The sequence below is a fragment of the Trichoplusia ni genome, chromosome 4, assembly GCF_003590095.1.
Source record: "Trichoplusia ni isolate ovarian cell line Hi5 chromosome 4, tn1, whole genome shotgun sequence".
NCBI classification, from domain to species: Eukaryota; Metazoa; Arthropoda; class Insecta; order Lepidoptera; family Noctuidae; genus Trichoplusia; species Trichoplusia ni.
The window spans coordinates 6,154,417-6,173,818 of NC_039481.1; the positions used below are offsets into that span (position 1 = coordinate 6,154,417).

The 19,402-nt window shown below is 37.0% G+C and overlaps 1 protein-coding gene across 1 annotated transcript in view; it reads right to left on the reverse strand.

The window, feature by feature from the left end:
• Positions 1–8,823: 8,823 nt before the first annotated feature.
• The window catches only part of LOC113492705 (cyclic nucleotide-gated cation channel alpha-3), a 73,362-nt gene continuing 62,783 nt past the window's right edge, over positions 8,824–19,402 (reverse strand). Inside the window, exons 7-13 of the mRNA XM_026870308.1 lie at positions 15,290–15,482; positions 13,770–13,870; positions 13,514–13,651; positions 12,179–12,346; positions 11,586–11,730; positions 11,081–11,314; positions 8,824–11,003 (exon numbers count right to left, since the gene is read on the reverse strand). Coding sequence (XP_026726109.1) covers positions 10,916–11,003; positions 11,081–11,314; positions 11,586–11,730; positions 12,179–12,346; positions 13,514–13,651; positions 13,770–13,870; positions 15,290–15,482 — 1,067 coding nt within the window. The 3' untranslated portion in view covers positions 8,824–10,915. The remainder of the gene's footprint in view (positions 11,004–11,080; positions 11,315–11,585; positions 11,731–12,178; positions 12,347–13,513; positions 13,652–13,769; positions 13,871–15,289; positions 15,483–19,402) is intronic.

Genomic DNA, 19,402 nt, shown 5'->3' on the forward strand with positions numbered 1-19,402 from the left:
ACCCGGACGCCCGGACGCCGGCCCCGGACACGATCCACTGAGCTAATGAGCCCTTTACAGAGGTAGTGGGATCATTTCTCTTCCACCTCAAATCGTTTGATCATAACTTTTTTGTCAAAGTACCCATACTGAAGAACGAACTCAATACTTCATCTTCTATAAAAATGCTGTCTAGAATCATTGCATTGACCCGGGCTCCAACTAGATTTTATTACATGACATTTTCTTTAAAATTTCGTAATGGAGTTGACTAGCCAGTGTGCGCAAGATCGTATCACCGCCGTCGTTCAAAGAGACATTTTCCGTTCACAGCACTTTTCAGCGGTTGGCCGATAAATAACCTGAATCTTGGCAGTGCAGTATTACAATATAATACACAAGGAATGCATGTGAGTGGTGTTTGAATTGTATATTGTCATATCTACAAAACATTTGTCATGTATAGTGGTGAAATATTTTGTATAGACTTAGCAAAAGCCATTTCTTAGTCTTCAGAGCTAACATAGCTACGTTAACGGTGAATAAGTTTACGTATAATTACCAATGTAATATTTGTATATAAATTGAAAGTGCTTGAAAAATATTTAAAAAAACACTTAATATTTTTGTATACTTTTATGCAATAATTAACAATTATTTCTTTCAATTAAGAAGTCACTTAGAATTACGTAACATTTCCGTCCGACCCGGCAGCCTAGTGCTAAATATGTCAGTAACAAACACATAATTTCGGAGTCGGAAGGATGGAGATAAGGAATGTAATACCTTCATAAATTTTCGAGGGTTTAAGATAGAGAACAAATGTCCACGAGAAAATGAGACAAAACCTCATGTGGTTTTAAAATCTTTAGTAGTTTTATCTCATGAAAATCTGTGGGAATGAGAGGTCATAATAAAATAGATAGGAGAAGCTATAAAGCAGGCTACCTTTGGTATCGCAGCGTTAAGCTATTTTATTTACGTACTATAAACTTGTGTTGGGAGTGCGGTGCCGAGGGATTTGGCCCAACTTTCATAAATATGCAAGCAAAACACGTGGAAGTGTCCCTGTTTTTTTTTCTTTTTCGTGATTGAATGTTTCACTTTCTATTGAGAAAAAGCTATGGTATTTGTGGAACAAAGGGAATCTTCGCACAAGCGGGCGATATTGCCCGGCTGTACGGCTGATGTCGGGAAAATTGTGTTTAACGGTCAGGTACACTTCGCTGGAGCGATGCGGTGATTGAGGCGTCATACTGGTGCCGTACCGAGCGCTATCTCTTCACCTGCTTAGCGGGCAAAATGGACTTTGATATAACGGTTCCTACTCCTATTTATACTTTAAAATTGCCGTATTTAAGTCATCCTAAACACACAAAAACTATAGTTCTTTTCGGTTATTTTAGGGAAAAAACAAGGACTCATAGTATCTACCACTAAATGTTACACAACGACCTCGTATCGGTGTTTAAAAAGAAATTTTTCAACGTAATAATGTGTAAGGTTTTGAAAAGGGTCGGTGGCCGTATATTACATTAACTCTGGGAGGGTCATTCATAACAATTATACCTAACCTTAATTTTTGGCTCAAAACATGTTGTAAACAATGATCATAAATAAGAAAAAAGAACATTAGTACATAAAACGAGCCTCACATTTAGGTACTACAACTTTTTCCTAAATTACTAATCTAGACTTAATTCTGCATTAAACTTTGAGCGAATTCAAAATAACAACGAAAGCAAGATTGTCATTTTGGACTGATGTCAAAGTCAGTTTTGAAATTACTTACCACTCGTTAGATTAAGAATATCTTACCTTAATAATTTAATTTATAATGATTATCCCTTCAGTCTATTTTTTTATTCTAAAAGTAAACAAGCTGAGTTAACTACACCATCCGCTGAAACTGCATCAAATTTAATTAGATACCGCATAAAAAACGGTTTAAAAGACCCGATTGATACCATTCAGCTGTTCGCCACAGGGGGGCTTTACAAACGCGTCGTGACGCAACAAACGGATGGACCAACTTTGGCAGTTCTAACTTTATCTATGCATTATTGAATGCCTAGTGGTAGGTGGTGGAAGGTGCATGTCAAACCGCATGTGATGTCCTGGCACCCGTCGCCGCTCATAAGTTAGTTCGTCAGTTACATTTTCTTATGCAAATTGTTTTGCATATTTTTATGCAAACGTGAGAGAATCGTGCGGTACGTGCCAAATCTGGTCAACGAGTGCTATACATACATACATATCGCGGAGGCTATCGTATTAGGTTATGGGAAGTTTATTTTTATGACTTATATTGGTCTTGGCGAGATATGTTTAACCTGTGTCTTGATAATTTGCTTGCACTTCGGACACGAAATTATGTTCTTTTAAAATAAAGAATACATATTTTAATATATGAATAATAGATACGTATTACGGGTTACACAATTTTACGCGATAAAAATAAAATTTCAAGCATTATTTAAACAACGTAAATGCATAACCCTTGCTTGGCAGTCGAGCAAAATGTCACCGCAACACAATTAAAAAACAAAGTTGTGTTTAAAATTGTATCCGCCGTCAAACTTTACACTTTGTGGAAAGCTAGAATATCAGTATCTCAGCGAGGTTATATAAAGCAGTGACTATTTCGAGCTAGAGTGCCACGGCCTAGACTGTGTACTAAATATACCAACACCCGTCCGTGACGTCATCACCTCGATGCAACATATTTCACTGTAGTTAACTTTAAATATCGGGCAACAAAAGGCTGAACACAAAGACCTTGTTTTTTAATACAAAAAACCGTTTCGTTGAGCGGTCGAAACAAATAACACGATAATTAATTCGTTGTGAGAGCAAGTGTGTGCCTTTGTTTTCGACTCGTGAAGGATTTTAAATGAGGTTTGATTACTCTTTGGCGCCTAAGAGTACAAACAAGTTAATTTATAAATATAAAAAAAATCTCGCGGTACTGTACTACTCGCGAATCTGTACAAATCCGCTAAAGAAAAACAAATCGATTTTGAGCGTGCGTGCGGTGCGTTTTTTTTTTATAATGTCGATGTATCGATTGAACTTATTAAAGCGTCTGTTTGTAAAGTGCCCTCTCTACCAAAGTGTCATTTGGAAAATTGTAAGCGTCCATAGAAAACATTGCACCTATGGAGGTGACCAGTCAAATCGAAGCGAAATGGCATTTTCATACATTAATTTTCTATTGACGGCGACGTCAACTGGCCAGAGGGGCAGATAATATATTAAAAGTGGAAATTTCACATTTATTTTATGGCATTTTTAACCAGATACATATAATACCACTCTACACAGCCATTTCACGCAAATAAGGAATTTAAATACGCGCTATTAAACTCAATTACATTTCCGTCGCGTTGAATGATGATCGATTACTGTCATGTTAAAAGATTTTATTGTACATTCTGTATTATCCACTTTTAATTCACATATAATATATTTAGCTGTTTGTACCTAGTAGCGCTGGGTTTGAAGGAGTGGCTAATGGGTGGCTCCTGAGTACAATCCACGATTAGCAACTCAAATGCACTCAATGTATCGGTAAACTACTTTCAGCGAACACAATCTGACGTTTGGTCAATTTTTAAAATCTGCTAGTATTTTTAAGCGAAACCATTCCCAATATATAGTATAAAAGCGGTGAAGCCGCGCGGGTTTCTAGTCACGACGGACGATTCCATAAATATGGAGCGATATTTATGAAGTATTAAATATAAACAGCAAACAATCAATATTGTGCTAGCGTTAGTTCTGACCAACCCGAGTGTAGCTTTCAGTAATTTTGTTTGAGGAAAGTCTTTTTACTGCTTTATTACGACATTTTCGCTCTTTCTCCCTACCGCTGCGAGAATTAAAATTTTAATGGATTTTCAATGGCGGCAAGTGAAATAAAACCACCAGCACGGTGATTACACAGCTTCCGCAAGGAAAACACTACGTACTGGCTGAACATTGCCAATTTAATTGCGGTATTAAGTAAATTAATTAAAAACGAACGCAAATTGCTTGAAAACAAACCTCTTTCTTGCAAGACAGGAATTGTTTACGTTACTTATGATTTCATTTTGAAACGTTTGATCTGACAAAAGCTGCTCGAAGAGATTGGAATGAAACCAAGATGAGATTGCATCAAGCCGATCGTGCCGCAGTCGGCAGCAATTTCATTCTTATTTATAACAGCGCGTTTACGGTTGATACGTACTCTAAGGATTTACATATTGCATGTTATCGGAGGTTTAATTTCAGTTGAAGTCTCTCCACGCTGAATTAATTGAAGGGATTATTTAAATATATTCGACGAACTGCCGTATATTCGTTCCGTGAAATTATTGAGTACGTACATGACCTTAATCCTTTATGAATTGCGAAATGTATCTGTCAAAGGTTTCGTCGGTGTGAGCTTCTTTTGTGCACCTTTTTGCTCGGAGCCAATTATTTTGACGAAGTTCCCTTTTAAATCTGGCTGGCATGAAATGAAAACTTCTGACTTTGAGCGTATCTAGCATTTCTCATTCGGTCTTTATATGAGTGTTTGTATGAAAGTTAATTGGAGCAGTACATAATGTCTCTCTCATTTTATTACCTTTTGTTTATATGTAACTTGGTAGCTAAACAAAACATCTTTATTAAATTAAATCAATGATAATTGGTATTTTTTGCTAGCTGACTAATTACAAGTTTACTCAATGCAAAGTCACAGTCACTACAGTGACTTAGGTAACTCGAAGACTAAACAGGGCCATAACCACGTCCAACGGTCCAATATGTAGGTAATCGTACCGCGTGAAGTAGCGGCTTCTCCTTAGAGGCTCGACCCACGTCGCCGGCGAACATCTTACCGAGTTTTTATTGTCTATCGTATAATATTGATGGTTTCCGAAACGAGTTTTGAATTAGATTTAGCCAGCATATAAATCCAGAACTATGCCCACACAAAGGGAGTCCGAGAAAATCACTTTTGCAAGTTCTTTATCCTTCGGTGAGTTCACGTCTGATTCGCTTTTTCAAGAAGCTATTTCATCATCACCTTATGAATAAAATTTGTGTTTTGTTTTTATTTATTTTTGTTCCAAATTGAGCCATTATGCTTGTTGAAGTTGCTTCTACCTACTACATTACCGTGATAAATTACAATTGTATTTTTAGAAGTACTTCAAGTTGAACCTTTTTACACCCACATTGTATCTACAACTCCTACAAGTTAGGTTGCTCTGTTGCCATCCCACTTTGCCAAGTACTTAAAGGCCTTTGTTATTTTTAACCTTTAGAAAATTTGACACTGATTGATTTGTTACAAATTTCTGGACTTTTAATCGTGATCACTATTTTGAATATCGCCATAGTTACGCTTTCCTTTACTAATTATGATTTCACACTTAAATTAAGTATTTATAGCAAACTTTCATTGCTTATATACAAGAGCAAAATGTTGCTGAAAAACTACATAACATTGTTATGATTTTTTACAGATTTCGATATTGTTTGTAGTAGCGGGCAAACAAACAGCGTGTTTGAAGTGTTCGTGAGCTATTGTTATTGATTGTCCGCTATTCATCATCGTGTCATCTATCTTAGAAAATCGACGATAAAGCCCCCTTATATGTTACGACCGCTGTTTAGCATATCAAAGAGTCATCCTGTATTCATCGCTCTTTATGTATTTTACCTAGGAGTCTACGCGTTGCCGGTCTTTTACAATATTACAGTTGCTAAGTACAAACACGAGTTAAATTTTCACCTTTTAAAACTTAGTTGCATTTTAAATGAGCGCTAAAATTACACAAAGAGCTTGTGCTGCAAATATCCTCAAATATATGAGCGCGGGTGTCAGCACAGTTGCAGGCTCTGCGGCTCAGATTTAAGTGCAGCCGAGCGGAAGGAACGCCGACGAATGATATTCCTTAACAGTTGTGAGTTTGGGATTAAGACCGTCTCAAGTGGCATACATTGCTGCGCAGCACGGAATTACCAATTATGTGTAAGACTCGAGAATCTTGTAATTAATGCGCCTCTGCAATGTTTTCCGCTATATTTTTGCTTCGCGGAATATAACAGGTATGCAGTGGTGAAGCTCCGCCATTTTCTTAATGGCGCGCCGGCTTTAAGTGTCTGTGGTCTGCGATGAACGGGAGCCGCTTAAGACCCACTTGCGAAATTGCACCTTATTAGTTAATACCTAGTTGTTTTCCGCGTATTTGTAAGGCTATGATTAATTACTCTGCGGTTTTTTGTATTCTAAGCTATTTGTTGCCGGGCAAAGATTAAGCTGCTTATTTGCTTTTGAAAGATAAACCTGCGGAGTATAAGCTTTTAATAGATTACCCCGGTGCAGACTATGCCGGTTTTAGTGCTATGTTTTTATTTTCTAAATCATAACGAGTATCGACGACAGTTAACTAAGCCTTAGATGTGAAAGATCTTGTACTGTTGATAAAGAAATAAGTTCTTAATATGACAGATACAGATATCATTTTAAATAAATACTTACCCATTTCATTTTTTATTCATTTAATCCATGATTTTATTTAAAATCATTTTCTTCCCAATGCAAAAGAGAACTGTAAATAAATACTTATAGACACCTACAGTAAATCGTGTAATTAATATTATACTAATAAAAGGCTTTTGCTAAGAAATCCATTTAAACGGTTTTTCCTTATTGAAAGTATTGCGATCAAAAAATCTTACAATTAAAAGCTGAATAAAAAGTTCAATTCTTTCCTTGTGTTCGGTATAAAATAAATATAGGTAAAACAAAAATCCTAATCCAGTCAAGTTTGTTTCTCGAGTGTTCTTTGTTTACCAAAACACTTGGCAAATATTGGAACTTTTGAAAATTCAATCAAGAGCAAATATTGGCGACCAACAACCAACGTTATACAAAACCAGCAATAGAAGATCCCTTCTAGTGCAGATGAATAGAATAAATATAAAATTTTGCCATACAATGTTTTAAGGGATTTTCGAAATAATCATGTTTAATATGAATATCTCTACTAACCTTGACTCCCGCAGTAAGTAGAGCTGATGTATTAGTTCGGGTATCAAATTCCCTTCCTCTTTTTACTCGACTCATAACTGATTTTCGCTTTTCACAGTGTTGTTCCAGTTATCGCACTAACCACAGAGATAGTAAACTGTCGGCAGCGATGCCTCATCTCTACCTCCGTCCAGCAGCATTTTATCCTACCCTCACTTTTCGTGATGATGATTATTGTGTCATATTATTATTATTCTCATAAATTAAGTTTATACCTATTTCATTGCATACACGAAACAGTCAGCTTGCAAACATAAAATAAAAAATACCTAATTTTGTTAGGTTCACAAATTTTCTTCCTTTATTCTTACACTGCACGTGTAAAAATATTTCAAAACAAAACACACTGAAAGGAAGAAAAACCTTTTGACGTCCTACTTAAAATTTATATTACACGTAAACGCCGTTGACAGCCAGTATACAGCAGCATAAAAAAACAAACTTCCGACGTTAAAAACAAAACTTATTCTTAAATACAGGTAAGGTGAATAAAAATTGAGAAAAGAACCAGCGCAACGCAGCGGATTGCGCGTTAGAGCGAAATAAAATATTAAGCGAGAGTGGGAATCTCGGTAACCTCACAAAGTAGGCACCCTCGCCGGAGCGTTTCTTCCTATTGAATAGCATCCGACCTCCAGATATATGTACATCCATATTTAGATCTTTCATCTACAGAGAGAATGCTCGCGAAAGCTGTATCAATATTTAATTCTGATGAAACAATAACTCTCGCGTTGTCTTTAGATTGGTGTTGAAATCTTTATGATGGCGGAGCTTAAGTAAAGAATTGTTTTTCTTTTTAAGTTGCTGAAAAATACCTGCCTAAACATGTTGTGACGTTACTGGCTTAGCCATTATGTAGATCAAATTGTAATGAAAATTTGATGGGGTCAGCTAACGACGCTCGGGAGGGTTGACCCAAAAAATACATGTGCAACTTATACTAAATGCTTTTTTACTTGCACATGTGGTGATTCAGCGGTGTGCTAAAATTTAGTTAAACTGAAATATTTGGCCAATTTAACTGGTCACTCTAAAAGGATGTCTTTGTGCGTGTGACTTGAATGAATGTTTGTGAAATGCTCTACGACATAAGGATTAAATTCCTTGTTGCGGGAATCGTTTTTTTTTAATGCTGATGAACCGCTCATACCAATAGCAAGTTACATGACTCGATTCAATTGTTGTTAATGCTCGGTTAAAGGAATGTCTTGCGGCTCGTGTATTTTAAACTTTATGTTTTGGTAGTACTACAGTTTTAAATGTTGGTTTCCATGTTTCGAAGAGTAGACATCAACATTATACTTCAGTTTTTTTTAATCATTTCTGTAGACTTACTCAACTGTATACAACCTCTGCCTATTTAATAAATGCCCTAAGAAAAGTATACATACTCGCATACTTACGCTATAAAGTTCCTCATGAAGAAGTCAAGGCCAGCTGTTCACTGCTTCAATAAAATATTCTTGCTCCAAAGATCTTTTATTCGAAGTTTTGAAATATGCCCATTTCCCTTTATGCGGGTGTCAGTAGCAATAACCCTATTTAATCGAGAAATGTTAATCTTTTTCTTCCCCTCTTCTGAGCGCCTTTGACGTTCGCCATTAGGTACCTATGTCGAGACATTTTTTGTTATTTATGAGTTTTTAATATTCAAAGCGTATTTCTGCCTTAATCGAATGAAATATTTTCTTGACTGAAGTTACTTCATTTAGCTATAGAGGTAGGTAGAAGTACCTATTCGGTTTTAGTGTGGAAAGAAATAAAAGCAAGAGTCGTATCATAATCTTTTTATTAACAATAAAATGAATCATGTGCGATACATAATTGAATTTCCAATTTAAGATGCACAAGCCAGGTTGCTGCAATACTACTTCGCGTTCCGACTTCCATTCAATGAATACGGTCACCGCATTAGATCATGACTGCTTCGTGTGAAGGTAAACAATTAGCACTTATAATAATGATTACAAAAGGAATTACATTTCGTTTGATCTCGTGTTGCGAGCGAGCTGTGCCGCCCGCCCGACAGATGGCGCTGGAGACTCATAAACCTACTAGTATTATGATAAAAAGCACTTGCGTTTTTTCGAGTTTAAATATAAGTATTCAATTGCATAATGCATCTCTCTTACCATTTTATAATCGAGAAATATGTAAGAAGAAAAATTTATGGAATATAATAACAATAAATAAATATTTTATTTACAGTTAAAAATTTTATCGCCTATCTATTATATCTTCGGGCGTTTAGGAAATAAAGTGTACGATTCAACTAACTAATAACTGATCGACGCGTGAACTGAACCTGACTAGACGAGCGGCAGTTCACCCTACAGCGTGTAACGTAACGTGACGCATGACGTGTGACGCGTGACGTGCTGTGGAACCAACAGACAGCTGCAACACGACGCTCCTTGCCTTCGACTGTACAGCGGGTCGCTTCGGATCCCTTCGGATCGCTTCGGATCGCTTCGGATCGCTTCGAATCGCTCCGGATCCAACACAATCGTTATCAATGAAAACATCTTACAAACACGTATCATAGATATTAGAATAACTATTTACAATTTACTTAGAGCTGAGGTAAGATATTAGTTTGTTCTCGTTTTGGTACGTTATATCTCGTGACTGGTCTATTTAACATAATTCTTAAGGAATTACTCTCAAATGATATAAGTTCGATAATAAAATTCACTTATGTAGACACATCGATGTTACATAACGACGCCATAACCAATCGGGTAATAGAAAGAATACAAGTACAAAACATCGTCATCCATTGTCAATATCTTTACATTAAAACTTTGTATCTACTTAAATCTTATTTGGCAGTAGTGATCTTATATTACCAACACTGATTTAATTACCAGTTTTAAGCTACTTCTCTTAATACATAGGTAATAAATCCATTTTATATAACAAATTACAACATACTATGGTCGTTTTGTTTATTTTATGTTCTTAAAACTGACAAAACTGCTTCCGACTTGTAATAATATTATTCTGCGAATATACATAGATTATACCAAATTTAGTGACAAATGAACTATTCCCTAGACTGTAAGATACACAAAGATCAGGTCAATTGAAACATAACACTTAAAATGGGTTACATCAATAATTCAAGTCTTCCGGGATTTTTATAATAATTAAAGCTCAAATTTAATGGATTAGAAAATATCCATTACATTTTCTATTTATGAGTTAACACAAAATCCTTATCCATAGCACATTCACTTTGGCCTTTATTTGGCACACAGTATTAGTTATTGATTATACGATACACAATAACTTTGTACACAATCTTTCCAACTCTAAAGTGAATACATCTCCATACAGACAGCATTCGCGGAAACAGACAAACGATATTGTTGAACATCAATCAACAGAGAAACTAAGTCGGCTCGTTGTATAGAACACAGTCCGTAACATTGAGCTCGCAACGTCGCTATGAAGGAACAGAAACAGGGCGCGCAACACGCGATGGGTATACAGAGCAGGCGCACTTGTCGCGCCTCGCACACACTTCACGCACTCTACACCTCGATGTACCTAAACGATATTTAAGATAATATTGTCTCGGCAAAATCTCACTCCACGACACTCGTCAAATATTAGCGAGTCGTATATACTACGTATATATAAATTTGATAAAGTTAATTCGTATTTAAATATTCCATAATAATATTTACTCATAAAAACACTAAGTCATCGTACATTCGAAGTTCACAAGGTCACGATAGGAGGCGGGGTGGGGGCGGGAGGGGGTTATACTGGGAGTAGAAGTTGGTCAGGTCAGTAGACCGCGGAGAGACGCAGCGTGGCCACGGGCATGAGGCGCGCGCGCTCGGCCGAGGCGCGCCGTTAAATGATGCTCTCGCGGTTGCGCTCGTTCTCCTCCTGCGAGCTCAGAGAGCTGCCGCCGCAGATCTGCATCTCTATCTCCTGCAGTCTAAACACATTAAAAACCCGAGTGAGCAAAACGAACTTAATAAACTCCATAAAAGAAGTTTCATATCCGTCTAGTACCTCTGATCAACCTCCCACTGCTGCTGACTAAGTTTGGCAGACATGGCCGCATTCTCGGTCTCGACTGTGTACAGTCTTTCCCGAAGCCGCTTGATCTCGCACTCGAGCGCATCATGCGAGTCGAGCATGACGCGCGGTGCGGTGGCCACGCTGCCGCCGCCTGCGCCGCTGCTGCGTGCACTAGATGCACACGATGCGACCGGTGATGCTACACGAAGGGGGCTTACTGACGAACTGTGACACACAACAGGCCTTATTACAGTACTAGTAGAGGTACTGTGAGTTTAGTTACACAACATGGAACTGCCAAAATCGAAACAGTCTAACAATTACATCAAAGTTTCGATAAGTCACAGTAATATTTTCGTATATTCTGTTCCATAAAGCAAATATTGTTTACGACGGAAAAACATATTAAGTTACAACATCAAGCTAACATTTAGTTCATTTATAATAAATACTTAGCAAGACCGCCCATAACAAGTGTTGTAAAAGATCGTAGCACCTATAAAGCTGGTCCCGGTAGGAAGGCGGGTGTGAGGAGTGCGGGGGCGGCAGCATTTGCGCGGGCGGCAGCTGCATCTCCTCTATAGGCACGCGGCCGCTCGTCTCCACGAGCCCGGGCGTCGACTGGCAACGACCCATGGCAACTACAATACGGTAAAACCTTTCATCTCAGACTCTATGCCCACGTAAGCCACGTGACAGCGGCGTGTCACGGAGCTTGCCCTTTGTTAGTCTCGCTGAGCAATTCCTTCAGTTTGTATTCTGTGACAATTTCTTACTCATAACTCCGACACAAATTCATTAATAAAATTAAAACGAGTGGCAAGCTACGCAACACGTCACGTGCCATGCCAAGTGTTCAAGTTTCAAACTGGGCATAGTGCCTTAAATAAATATTATTACAGATATCGCTAACACAGACTTATGAACACATAAAAGAAAAGTATTCGGAAATAATATATCAATCTGCCAGTTAAGGGTTCAGGTTTTGTTCAAGAAAACAATCTATCCATTTGGAAATAGTTCGGCTTCATCACACCCGCACATTTATTACCGTGAAAAGAATGTTCTAGCTAAATGTAGGATGGCTACCTTTTTCGAGCGGCGCTTTCTTATACTTCTCGAGTCTCTTGACGGCGATAGCTTCGAGCCGCACTCGAGCGGCAGGATACTCCTTCAGCACGTCCCACATGTCCTTCTTGCTGAGCACGAACAAATCCGAGTAGCCCACGGATCGCACCGACGCTGTCCGGCGGTTTCCTGTCGACGTGTCATCCACACACTCCGTGCCAACCGGTGCCCGGTCCCCCCTTATGAGCTGTTCTGATACCCTCATTCCACACGACACACACATAGACAGAACAGGTCATAAGAAAAACCAGACCAGGACAACCGACACCGGCGGTAGGGTAAACATTACAAGAATAAGGTCAATAACAGTTGAAGAGATAAAATGAAGCTTGTTTAGTAAAAAGATAGAAAAACTACCTTGAAATTTAGACAAGACGCAGGGTGGGTAAACGAGGCCGGAGTCACATCGCGTTCAGAACTTTAAAAAAAAACTGACCGAAAAAAGAATCATAAGAAGCCATCTCTATAGGGTTCTTATTGTGCTTCATTACCAAGACAAAGCTTTAAAGTACAAAATATTTAACATACGAAACTAGATATTAATAAAATCAGTAAATATACGAAATCTGTAAAAGAACTAAGCAGATTTACTAGTTAAGATTGCATAGGATATCAAAGTCAGATAAAAAAAAGAATGTCAGAACCGATAGTATGATTTAAGATCTTACGTACGCAGGAGACACTTAAAAATATTGGGGGATCATGCACCAAGAGGTCACGCCAAGTATATGAGGTAATCAGGGAGGATGCAAAGCGATCGGGGACACTGCCTTCAATACAACCAAAGGAGATATTACTAAAGATGCAAATAAACCACATGACACAAGACGCTACAAATCCTTGAAGAGGATCTAAGATGAAGCCACTCAACTGTCCGATTCGTAAGAAATAAAAGTAGTTAAGCTTACCACATAACAATATTTCTTCTTTTGAAGTATCAATATGAAAAAGAATATTTTAAGAGCATATAAAAAAACTGAAATCATATCTAAAATGCGTAAATGTAAATTAATTTAAATTTTAAAGCATTCCCTAATACAATTGGTACGATCTAGTTAGCGCGGGTCGGTCGCGCGCGGTGCGTATGGTTCGGCGTATTGTCGGCGCGCGCCGCCCGCGTTAACAGTCGTCACACAATGATGTCCCAAAACCTGTTGGTAGCGTCGCGGCCGCTCCCTCGGCCTGAGTGCAGCGTCTCCTCGAAACGTTTGCTTTTCAAAACTTTTCAAGAAATACAGAGTAGAGTAATAATGGCGTGGCGTCTCGGGCCCTGGCGATATTTACCAAGTTGTTTACCTGCCGTGCCCATGTTCAGAATGGAAATTTCGCCAAAATAAGAACCCGCCTTGAGAGTAGCTAGCACTGTCTTCCCGTTGTCGCCTACCACCTGTAGTTTCCCTCGATTCACTATGTACATCTCTTTTCCAACTTCACCTAAGGACAACATATGTACGTCAACAACTCGAAATGATAAGTGGAAAAGTAAAATACATATAAAGTTTCTAAAGCGTTGTTCTAAATTATTAAAAACACTGTATAGAGAAAAGCTTACCCTTTCTGCAAATGAAGTCTCCTGGTGAAAATAGAACTGGCCGAAGCCGTAACACCAATTCACACAAAAATCCTGCCTCCGTGTTCTGAAAGATCTCCACCCTGTTTGAAACGAACAATCATTATAAACAAAGTTCGTGATTGTTAAGCGTTAATTATAATAATTTATTAACTCAAAATAAACATTAAACCATCCTTCCATTAAACATTACGCGCACAGGTACTCTAAACCGCACGCAAACAAAATTCAGCTGAAAAAGAGAAAAACTCAGAAGAGCCATTTGGCGACAAAAATTTACGGATCGTATAAACGAACACTTATGCATAATTCATGGACGTAAAAAGCGAATGTTTCTCTTTTTAATTATACAACACGGGATATTAAGCTTGAACAGCTACACTGCATAAATGTAGGTACGGACACACTATCTAAGCGATGTCCAACCAAAAAATTCAAACTCAACATAAACGATTAGGACGTGGAACATTAGAAGAACAACCGAACAAAACGGATTTGCAACAAGTTGTCCTAATCGAATTAACAACAGAATAAAGACAGAACTGCTAATAAAATGTAATTACCTTAACCCTAACTCAAACTAAAGACAAATTAAATTAAAGGCAAGGCATTTGGGCGTCTTAACTAATTTGCTCGATCTAGTGACAACTTCATTATCCTTCGACTTGAATTCCGACAGTCCTTTGTCAACGTCACTTGGAAAATCAAGTAACTATTTATAATATCTATCGATTCGACTGATATTAATAAGATTATCAGTGAGCTGAATCTGAAGTAATCTTTGTAAGCGTTAAACCTACGACGGAGGTTATGATTCTGTTAATATACCTGCCTCGGTACCATGAACTCTTAAAACGTGACTGGGTGAGGAAATAAAACGCATGTGTTTATAGGTACACGGTGTGGAGTGCAGTCTCGCTCCCACAACGTCTACGCCTTTGCTTTTAGAACATAGTACACTGATCATCTAATATCACAAAGTAAACATGTTTGTATGGCTGCGCAAAATTCGTTTGTATTTATATACAACGCTGGTCCGTTGTGAACGGTGAAAGAATACTAATAGCCTTCTTTTCTACCAACGGCATAGGATCGAACAGTTTGTTGCTGAACGCTGATAATCTGAGCGAAAATAAAAGTTTGGCAACCTTTTTGCTTCCTAAATATGCTGACGGGAAACATTCCTAAATAAACATTATGAATTATAACTTTGTTTCGTAATCTTTTGGATCATTTTTGGTTTTAAATTGATGAAAACGTAGAATATTTTTGTAGGTATGGTGTAAATATATTCATCAAGGCTTTTTAAACGTCAATGTTTATGTATTATTAACTAAAGATAAAGCTTTGGTTATCACCCCTTTTGTACTCTACTATGTATCTAGCGAGACTGAAACTAACAAGTAACAAAAGTTCTTTTTCCAACTGATACTCTACAAAGATAACAAAAAAATTCAAGATATGAAACCTAAAAGAAAATAAGAGCAATATTTTATCGTTACCTTTTCAAGGTGTCGAGGTGAACATTAATAGCGATCTCGGCTTTGAGCTTGTCTGGCAGGCAGGAGACGGCCTTCTCCTCATCCGAGCACTTCTGCGTCAGCCAGAGGTAGTCGAACCACTTGATGACCTTCACCTGCAGGTGAGTCGGCACGCGCCGCATGCGCATGTACGTCTTCACACCATCTAGTTTCGCTGCACAGAAATTTGTGTGAAAGTAAACATTATACGGCAGGTTTGAATAGGAAAGAACTGATTTTTTTTTAGAAATTATTGAAAATATTAATTAAATCAACTAACAGATTGAGAAATTAGTGGAATACAATAGGAGTATAGCTGTAGATACAGTGAACGTACAGAATCGTTGAAGCTTGAAAATTTACTAATCTATATGGCAGTTACTGATTGCCGAGCTTAATCTGTCTACTTAGCTAAGCCAGAGCTTATATTGAATGTGTACAGATAGACACATTGTCAACATCTGAATTAGATAGGTGTCGTAGACTATCGAATCTGATTAAATAATTTGAAATGCTTCACAGTTTATAGACTACTTTCATAGTGCTACACCATAATGACACGTCATTTATTCAGCTACGGTTCGTAGCCAGTAACCAATCCGCTACGTCTACGAAACTACACCGGATAAGCTTCTGTTGGTGATTGATTAGTTTAAGTAACAACGGTAATTGGTTTAATTATCGAGCGATCCAATCAAACAGTATGCAAGAAACTTTCCCAATATTGGGTATAATAAAAGATTAACTACACTGTCGCTACGAACTACTTTACTACAAAATTTCGAAAAGATAATGTTATTCATCAAGTTGACACGAAGTTTCAGGACAAAATGAATTTAAACTGTTTTGTGGATCGTACTTAATCTCACCTGTCGCCGTCCGGGAAGTAGGGTTAGTTAAGCTAAGTGGAGCGCCTAGTATGTCAAGTGCTAACTTAATGTAGGCTTCTCAAATAATTGCAATCTCAAGTTTAGCAAACTGTTTACCTCGGCCATGTCTGCCTCGAGATAGCTAGCTTTTGAACACTAGATTTTGATCATTCATAAAAGTAATTCATCCATACACCAAGTTTATTATTATGCTATAAAAATGATACTATGAGCGATCGTTTTCGTTTAGACAAAGAATCGGACTGCCGATTAATATAGTTAGATTTGTTTTACGGCGTGTAATAAAATGTTGAAAACGTTCGAATATTGCCTACGGAACGATTTTAGTGTTTCATTAGCAGATGTTCGGTTTACGAGCCGGTTGCTTCTAAGAATCCGGTTCGCAGACGGGAATTGAGATTTCATTTCGTTCGCGATGGAAATGTTGACAGCCTTTTGGGATATTCCCACTACTGAGTATGAGAATATTGACGTTCATTTGTTTCTATTTTAATACCTTGTTTTTGCTCTTACTGATTTTAATATCAGTTTGTTTGTACTATAAGTTGATTGTTATTGACAAAGCTTTGACGACGCAATCTCATTGCATTTGGACTTGTTTGAATGGTTATCAATAAAACGTCAATTACGTCACGACTACTATTTTAAAAAGCTTGTATATTTGAAACATATTTTCGACTTAAACTTCTTTTTACATTTTGTTGGTACCAAAAACGGACTTTTAGGAAAAAGTATGAACTAAAAATAACTCTTAAATTTTCAAATTCATAAAAAGCAGGTACTCTTGAACGAAACGAAAATTTATGATATTTAGGTCACCTACATAAAAAGTGTTTTAATAGCTGATTGTATGATATACGGACAGTCTCAATACATGACATTACAATTTTATTGTTCACGAGTATTGATCCAGCACGTGATTGTGCGGTTTACTAATATATTTTTTTATATCCCAAATTTCTTTTTGACACCTACATTTTTAAGGAAGTTACAATTCTTTTTTGTTATTGTTTAATTTCTTTCTGATAGCAAGGAGAAGAAAGGTTACTTGTTTATGTTTAGAAGGATTGTTCGACTTTTATATTTTGTATTGAGGTAGTTGGCGTTCCTCAGCACACACATACCTATTTCACAGCTTTAACCAACTTTTACGTGAGCTAAGCTGCGGGCAAACACTAGTTTAACAGCGCCAGGGTTTTAATTATATAGACGAAAATACTTTTTTTAGTTATTGTAATAAAAAATTGGAGCATAAAAGCCTCTACCATAAAAACAAATGACAATCAATGTACCTATCAGCGAAAAAAGAAATGTATTTTATTCCACTCTGTGCGGCAAACGTGAATGATCCATAGCTACATTTTTTATTTGACATGCATAGAAAAACAGATTTTTAAACTATTTCAGTTTCAAATAAATACTGTAGCATACTGTTCGATTGCTTTTTTTATTATTCGTATAGGAAAACTTAATATTAGAACCTAAAATAGCAAAGCTAAAAATATTGTAAACACGCTACTTTTTATTTCATGACAAATAATCTGACATACCTACTATACATATGTCAGTTCCAAAATTTCTTATACTCCCTTCAAAAAACCACATCGTACAAACACTAAATAAACTCAAAAGAAGAATACTTCAAATTTAATTACCACAAAAGGAAATTTAATTATATACGGAACGTCGAGTCTAAATGAAAACTAATTTACATTGATGCAGCGCCGGTCTGCGAATGTAAAATATTTGTTCCCAAAGCGTCGAGCCGTAGTCAATATGAACCCGTGGACGTTCGCCTGCATGCTATGAATTGAACCTCACACATGAACGAACTCAGCTTATGCAATTTATGCAGACACTGTACTCATCTACATTTCAGACAGCACCCGTACGTACTTGAATAACTTTTGTCAGAACTACGTCTAGTTTGTAGAGTTCGAAGAATTTCATTTGTTGTCAAATCAAGTATTCTGGTATTTGACAAAAATTACTTTTTAGTCAGTCTTTAGATTTCCAACATATGTATATTGGTAACGGATATTTGAGTATATCTAATATTAACCATCTGTTTAGTCCAGATTTTAAATATGAGAATATTTTTCATTTGCCTTAGCGTAAACTAAGATGATAAAGTTTAAAATGATGAGCCAGCGACATCTCATGAAAACAGTCATTAGTCTACAAGAGCCGTGATACTAATGAATTATTCTAATTAACAACTAAAATCACAAAAAAATTAAGGTCACAATTAGAATATAAAAGAGAACATATTAACCGGTATAATCGCCTTTAAAAAGATGAATGGGAACAAAGACGACCTAATCACTCGACTTTGTAACAAATGACGGTAAGACAGAATAAGTTCATACTAATCGCTACTTATTGGAAAAAGATGGACCGCTTAAACTATCATGATATTAAATTTTAGTATTCAATGTGTTCTTGGCAAGTTTATAATAGGTTAGCATAACTTTCACGGTGTAACTTCGAGGTTTTCTCACGTGAGGTGTATCGCAAACTATATTCATAGTATAATTATTAGAGCTTATGCTCTAATTAAAAGTTTTATTCGCGATTAGCTAATAATACTCGAATATACCCACGGAATACATTGTTTATCTCTAAATGTTTATAAAATCACTGAACTCTGTTGCTAATTGCAAGATACCAGTAATCTCAAGACCTGAAAAACAAATGAATGAATAGTGGAAAGTAAGGTTCTGAATATCATTCGAATTCACCATGAGGGGGACAAATAACACATTGTTATTCCTTGTTTCGTCATCTTTATAGAGAGCCGCGGCGACTCTTAATGCATATTTACATTTATTCAAATGTATACGTTCTATTATATTGTTATGGTAAACCATAAAGTTATATACCTATACTTTGTATGCATGACCTGCCTAAGGCTGCCCGAGTCCGCTAAACTAGTATATACTACTGCAGGATAACGGAGTGCGGATAACCACGCCAAACTCACTGTGCTCGACATGTCGCAGGATCGATCCCCTATTTATGTAAACCGTAAATACTTATTCTGAGTTTAGATCTCCTGTATATGTTACTTTAAGGTTTTTATCCTCGCGAGACAATCGTTTGTAGTTTTGGAAAACCAACGAGTTCTTTACTAATAAAAATCTCTAGGAAAATGAGGATTCTCCATTAGTAATCAAAACATATTGTGACCTACGCACACCTTGCT